General features: G+C 41.2%; 1 protein-coding gene across 1 annotated transcript; it reads right to left on the bottom strand.

Moving 5' to 3' along the window:
• Positions 1-750: 750 nt before the first annotated feature.
• Positions 751-3,627, bottom strand: LOC140947123 (uncharacterized). Its single transcript, XM_073396208.1, has 4 exons — positions 3,431-3,627; positions 2,874-3,039; positions 2,096-2,132; positions 751-1,116 (listed from the first exon to the last, which is right to left on the bottom strand). The coding sequence occupies exons 1-4, from the start codon at positions 3,526-3,528 to the stop codon at positions 845-847; spliced, it is 573 nt and encodes a 190-aa protein (XP_073252309.1). The 5' UTR covers positions 3,529-3,627; the 3' UTR covers positions 751-844.
• Between the last annotated feature and the right edge of the window lie 3,070 nt (positions 3,628-6,697).

Here is a 6,697-nt window from a genome sequence, read left to right as displayed (position 1 = left end):
TTTTAGCCGTCAAAATGGGGCCAGCTGGGGCCGTTTCGGTGAGCAAAATACAGTTCTGTTTTTGGGTCTAATGTGGCACTTAATCAGGGTAAATACAGTCCGATTACCTAAGGCTGATTTGGAACGAAGGGCTGAAATGAATTCCAGCTAGGGCTGGAATAGGCTTTTGATGGGGCAGTTTTGTCTTAAACTGTGCTCAAATGGTTCTAGGAGAGGCTGAATCAGGCTTTGGCCTGCAGGGCTAAATTGGCACTTTGGGGCTGAAACGGATCTTTTAAATTTTCAATGCACGAGTTGGAAATGAGTTGGTTCAGTCATATCAGAAAACCAACAAGCAAGCTTTGTCACCGAGTGAAACTTCTGATACGGATCAAAACTTCGAAAATAATATCTCTTTCAAAACAAATCGACTTCTACGCAGCGACTGAGGCGGGAAAGCTGAAGACATGAACAAGGCGGACAAAAAGTGCCAAGAAACCCGTCCAATCAACCTCTAACTGGATTGGCTGATTTCTTATTTACATGAGAAACATATCTTATTGGCTAAAACTTCTCATCACTGTTTAAGAAGTAGCTTTTAAGTGAGCATGTGAGAAGTACATACGAAAAATAACGCTATTTGGGATCAAACTTGGGATCAAATTATCTTTTTCGCTTTCGCTAGAATTTTAATAATAGACCACATAACACGAAATGAGAGTGAATGAAACGTTCAACTCATGAAATTCCAGGTCAAAGCATCCGAGAGCATGAACCATTGCAAACCTTTAACAGGTCTCCTTTAACTTTTCAATATCCGACCGCAGTAGTTCTATAATGCAAAGAAAATGGTAAAATACCTTTTTCACTGACAACAAAACTCTTGGGCTAAATCTTTACGTTTTACGTCGGACAGTGCTTTATGCAAAACACGGTAAGTTGCAGCTGAGGCGTCCCTTCCTTTCCAAGCCATCAGTAAATTGTATGCTTTTTCAGAAAGTGTAACATTGTTTGCGTCATGTTCTGCTATTTGTGCGTCATCGAACTGTAGCCGACGACCAAGCTTTTTCCACTTGTGACTGATTTTTTCAGACAGACCTTCCAGTTCGTCGGGTATTGGACTGCCATCTTTGATTTCTGTCAAAAGAAACGATCGAGATGCTAAGCGATCGATCCCTCCATGGCCATCTTCAGACAGACAAAGAGAGAATAATGAGACAAAGGGGGAATCTTAGGGTATTGGTCGGGATATGTGTATTTCAATTAAGTTATTTTTAGAGGTTCTAATTAAACGGAAGTCTAATTCCTCGGACGTCCGCAGATTGTAGTCGATTATTTGAAATGTCATCAATTCCATGCGTTAACTGCCTCAAAGCAAAAAATGCAGAATATTTAAATGGCTACTGTTTAACTCTCTCCTGACAACACTGAATAAACTTTTTCGACCCTCTCCAGAAACCAACATTCGATTTATTCAAGCGTGTAATTGGTCTAACGGAATTCGCCACTTTGAGGTTGCGCGGGAGACCGGGTCGAGATGGTTGTCAAGTGCATTGTGGGACTGTTTTAAGGCACGCATTTTCAACATGGCGGCAAATTTGTCAAAACAGTCCTACAATGCACTTTGACGACCAACTCGACCCGGTCTCCCACGCAACCTCAAAGTGGCGAATACAGTATGCACACAAATGAGACATTTAGAGCAAACAGAGAGCGATACAGACACTCCCGAATAAAAGAACGACGTTACGACTGCTGCTCTTCTTCATACGGTGGTATTTATTGATTGTGCGGGATTATTAGTAAGCTAGCGCCATCGAATGGCTGTTAGTGAATGGTGGTTTCACGGTTGGTGGACTTCGATGTCTCACCTGCACAGACTTCACAGACCGTCTAAACCGAAAATTGACTGGCAAGCTTCTAAAGACCCTCTAAAGTCTTGAGAGCAGCGAATAAATTTGAGATATCCCTTGCATTAAAGGTTACAAGTTCTGATAATGCCGGAGTCACAAGCCAGCCTTACAGACACAGTTTATTGAGGGTCATTGGGCAATATCTTATAAAAGCTACACTGAATAAAATTTGAGGAAAAGAAGTGGAAACACTGAAAACTTACCAGGCTGTCGCGCAAGCTCCCTCAAATTCTGATCTGCCTGAAGAGGCATAAAAGGTAGAAAATTATAATTATTAAATAGCATACAAACGCCTTGATTGCGAATCGGGGTCAGGAAGCCTCGTTATCACGAGGAACTAGGAGGTTTTACAGACCTGGGTAGTGCTTCTTATTGGATGGAAATTTGCTTCAACCGATCAGAAGCACTACCCAGATCTGGGTAGAAACACGTCATCTCTCATCAATATGGCGTACACCATCAGTACAGTCGTTTCTCAGACGTCATTTCGCGCGGAAACCAGAGGTGGCGTCGCGAAATGTCGGCTGTTTTCTCAAAATACCCACTGGAAATGTTAATATTTTAAATATTAATTAAGAGGAAAGTCTTGATTGTCTTTAAATGACATGATTTTAATTTTAATACCTGCAACAATTTGAGTAAACTTTCTCATTGCTTGGACAGGCAAAAATTCTACAAGAAACAACTTACAACTACAGTGTATCTTGAGCAATCTGCTCATTCACTTTAAAGTTGCAATACGAAGGGTTTTGGCCGCGGTTTGAAAAATCATGGAATCTCCAGATAAATGCTCTTCTAGTCTACACTATATGCTTTCATGAAACTGTTCGCGATAAACGGTGTTTGGCAAACTGAAAATGACTTAGAACGTGGTACTGGTGGATTTTGTTACTCCGTTAAATATCTGACCCATAATTTTTCAGCTGATAGGAGATTTGAACAGTTGAAATGCTCAAGTATAAAATGATTAGTTATACTTACCGCGCGGGGCATTTTGCGGGAGGGCAAAGTTAAGTGAAATCTACACAACAGACCCCTTCTGTCTGTGTGTGTCAAGGTGTTTCGAAATTCTACTTGTGCTAGGTCTTCGTCATCAACAAGACGGACTCGCACTTCAGTCTTGAACGGAATATCGTCTTCCAATAACCTGTTTAAATGTAAGAAAGAAACATGCATAATGTAGTGCCGCGTAATCCTTGTAAACTTAACAAGAGGTCCTGACTAGAAGCGCTTACCACTAGACATAACTGTCCAGTCACCGGAGAGAATTCGACTATTAATCACGACTGTTCAGATCGGTCTGTTCTTAAAAAGTACGCATAGTGATGGAGGTTCCGCCATTTTGTACTGATCGACCAAAACAACTCAAACTCTTATCAGGGTTTCTCGGTTGCTGTCCATTTTTTGTGAATTTACGCTGTAATATTAACGTCATCTTCTGGATATCGTAAACATCTTCCAAATTTGGTCAACGCTAGCTGGTTGTCAAGAATTAGCCGCGGGATTTGAGCCAAGCATTAAGTAATGAATGAGCTTACCTGAGATAAATGCTATTTACGTCCTCCTCATCAAATGGGCGTATTCCTCCTGACAAAGACACAAATGCTTTGTCCTCCCCTGGTATCATATCTTTCATCGAACTGCCATCAGCAAACTGCGTTACGTCTCTGTTTTCAAGGTCTTGTATCACCTCTTGTTTAAGATGAGCAGAGCAACAAATAAGGAACAAAATGTTTGGAATATCTGGACGAAAGTAAGCGACGAAACTTGCTGCTCTTGGCTGCGATCTAGTGAAGCGGGTAAGATAACTTAAGATCCCCAGTCCATACGCTCTGGAGTTTTCTTCACGCCGCTCGAAAAGAAACGAATATCTAGAATCAAAAAATCGAAAAATGTAAACCAGGGTGGATGGATTTGCTGCGAGCTTAAAATGGGAAAGGTCGAATCTTGGATTATTCTACGTAAATCGCTGAGCCCAAGAAAAAGTTTCCAGTAGATCGAAAAGGAAAAACGTTCTTTCGTGCTTTTTGAGTTGACATTTTTTGCTAACCACCTGAAAGGGAGGCAGCGTGGTAGCTAAAATCGCCTCGCATGGGTTTTGTTTAGAAATTTGACTCAGAGATGCTTTGAAAGAAGTACTGGCATTTTTGTTAATTACTTGGACGCATTTCAGGAACCTAAAGGTGCGTTTAGGCCGACCCACCAACTGGATCCAACGAAGATGGATGATGTTAAGCAGTGCCACTAGTTCGCATCATCGAACTTCGTTCATTAGGGCCTTGCGCAGAAAGAGTGAATTCTGAGCTAATTATTTACAAGAAATGTGAAGCGCAAGTGAAGAGGTATTGCTTACTAAACAATAATCAGGGTTTGGAAAGGTATTTTCGGGATCCGGGATTTGACCAAAATGGTTCGCGAGATTCTGAAAACGCAAAATATCTTGAAGGGAAAAGGGATTTGACTGCTACTCAGGAAGCGGGATTCATCAAAATTTGGGCGCGGGATGCGGGATTGTTTAGCCGTCTGTCGGGAATTCGGGAAATCGTACGTTCTAGCAGTGAATGCGAAACAGCTTGCGAGCGTTCAGTGGTGTGTCCTATCAAAGCAAACTATAAATGCCTTCAAGAAATCAACAGAGCAGACAGAAGTCCCACTGTTTCAACCGGATGCCAAGAGAGTGCACTTGGTTCTAGCATACCATTAATTATTCAAGCTTTTTACATTTATTGCAAATCTTAGGAAGAAATTATTTGATTAGTTAAAACTTAAGATATGGCGAACAATAAATGATCGCAGCTCTTGAATCAGACAGTCTTAGTTTGGTCAGTCCTCTATTCTTGCAGTCACAGACGACGACTCCAGTCGTTCAAAGGCCCAAAGAAAAGTGAGCAGGAAAAAGAAGCGAGGGAGTCAGGACTGGGAAAAAGAGAGGGAAGAAACCCTCCCCTCTCCCTCTTCGCTTCTTCCTCTCCTGTTTTCCCTCCGCTTCATCATACTAAGGTATAATTCAAAATATCAATCGAAAGGGCCAATCTACGTCTTACACTTATTCTCTTTTGTAGCAATTAGACTTTTTGAACTTGTGTATCTTCGAGAAAAAAAAAAGGGATTCGGGAAAGCGATGAAAAAAGTGCGGGATGCCAGGCTGATTTTCGTGGGAATGCGGGGTCAGCACCCCTTCCCTCCCCTCCCCTCCCCTCCAGACCATGAATGATCAAAACAAAGTCTAATTGAGCGTTCGCCCATTCAACATTGAGGCCATCGCACACCTGAACAAAAGAAATGTCTGACGATGTTGAATGTCAAGTTTGAACGTTCAAACCAGATCTAGCAACATCAGCACCGTTCAACATGGTGTTCAAACAGCTCCAAAAATGTTGCATCCAGTAACGTTCAATGAAGTTTGATAAACATTTTGGATTAAAAAGGTTCAACTGTCCATCTATCTGGTAAATACTAAAGATACTAATGATTTTTCTAAGCTTCTTTACCCAGAAAATCGTTGGACTTGGATCCTAACAAACTTTGCATCAAACTGTGTCTGTTCTACCAGATCAGTGAGTTCAGTCCATTCCATTTTTTCCTCCTCGCAGTTCAGGAACAACACCCTCACATGGCATTTAGTGGGATCTGGATTAAAGTCTTGCCGGTCTCGAAGAGAAACTGGCAGCTGAATGATTACAGGTCTAAAGAACTGGACAACCTCAAAGCATTTAATTCGCAGAACAGGTCCAAGAAATACACCTTCCTCTTTAAATTCTTCATTTGGAACTTCTTGCACCTGTACCATTTAAAAGAGTATTCATCAGCAGTTAATTTGATGTATTCTTTTAGGCCTTAAAATTGCTTGACGTAGGTTCCCCATAAGTTTAAAAAAAAAGCGTAATTCAAGTAAGGGAGTGGGCATTAACTATCGCGGGGGGGGGGGGGGGGGGGCGGTATTATTTCAGAAGGAAGGGCCCAAAAATTTTAGCCCCTCTCAGCCCAAAAAACCTGCCCCCTCCAAAAATGCGTGCCCAAAAACTTGTAACCCTCCCCTAATAACATTTTGAGTATTCGAATGTTGCATCGCGAGAATCCAGCTTAACTTTGAGACAATTATTTCATTGGAATAAAAAAGTGTTACAAGGTATTTTCGGGGGGAAGAAGCGGAATCAATTGAATCTTGATATTCATGATTCCTGTCGTTTTTTACCTCAATGATTCATGATTTTCTTCCAGATTCATGATTCCCGAAGACTATTCATTTAATGATGTTCTCATTGGCTACCTAAGGTACGGTAAAACGGACAACAAAAAGCGCGCAATTTGTTTTGGAACATGGCTGCAAAATGAGTTGAATGGTGATGTTGCTCGTTTTACCACCCACGAAAACAAACCTTACAACCTAATTTCTTGCAAGACAGGGTCCAATATGGGTGGTAAAACGCGCAACATCGCTATTCAACTTGGTTTACAGCAATGTTGCAAAAAGAGTTGCTGTTGCCCGTCTTACTGCAGCTTTAATCTTGTTTTGTATAGTTTCTTTGGTGTTCAAACTTCTGTTTTTCATCCAGAATTATGTAGATTTTGAACCACTGTTTCTCGGTATCATCATTCATTTTGTCCAGGTATGGATTTTTTTGTAACTGAACATTAAGCACTAGTGTCACTGGAGAAACAAGTGTACTGTCAGCCACGAATGTACGAATTATATAGGGAGGTTGGGGGTCATGCTCTCCCGAAAGAAAAAAATTGAAAATTTGATTCTCGGAAACGACATATCCTGCATTCCCTGGATCGAACGCAATTAATTCATACATCTA

Source organism: Porites lutea, chromosome 8, assembly GCF_958299795.1.
Source record: "Porites lutea chromosome 8, jaPorLute2.1, whole genome shotgun sequence".
NCBI lineage: Eukaryota > Metazoa > Cnidaria > Anthozoa > Scleractinia > Poritidae > Porites > Porites lutea.
The sequence above is the reverse complement of the archived record's forward strand: the minus strand, read 5'-3'. Positions and strand labels throughout refer to the sequence as shown.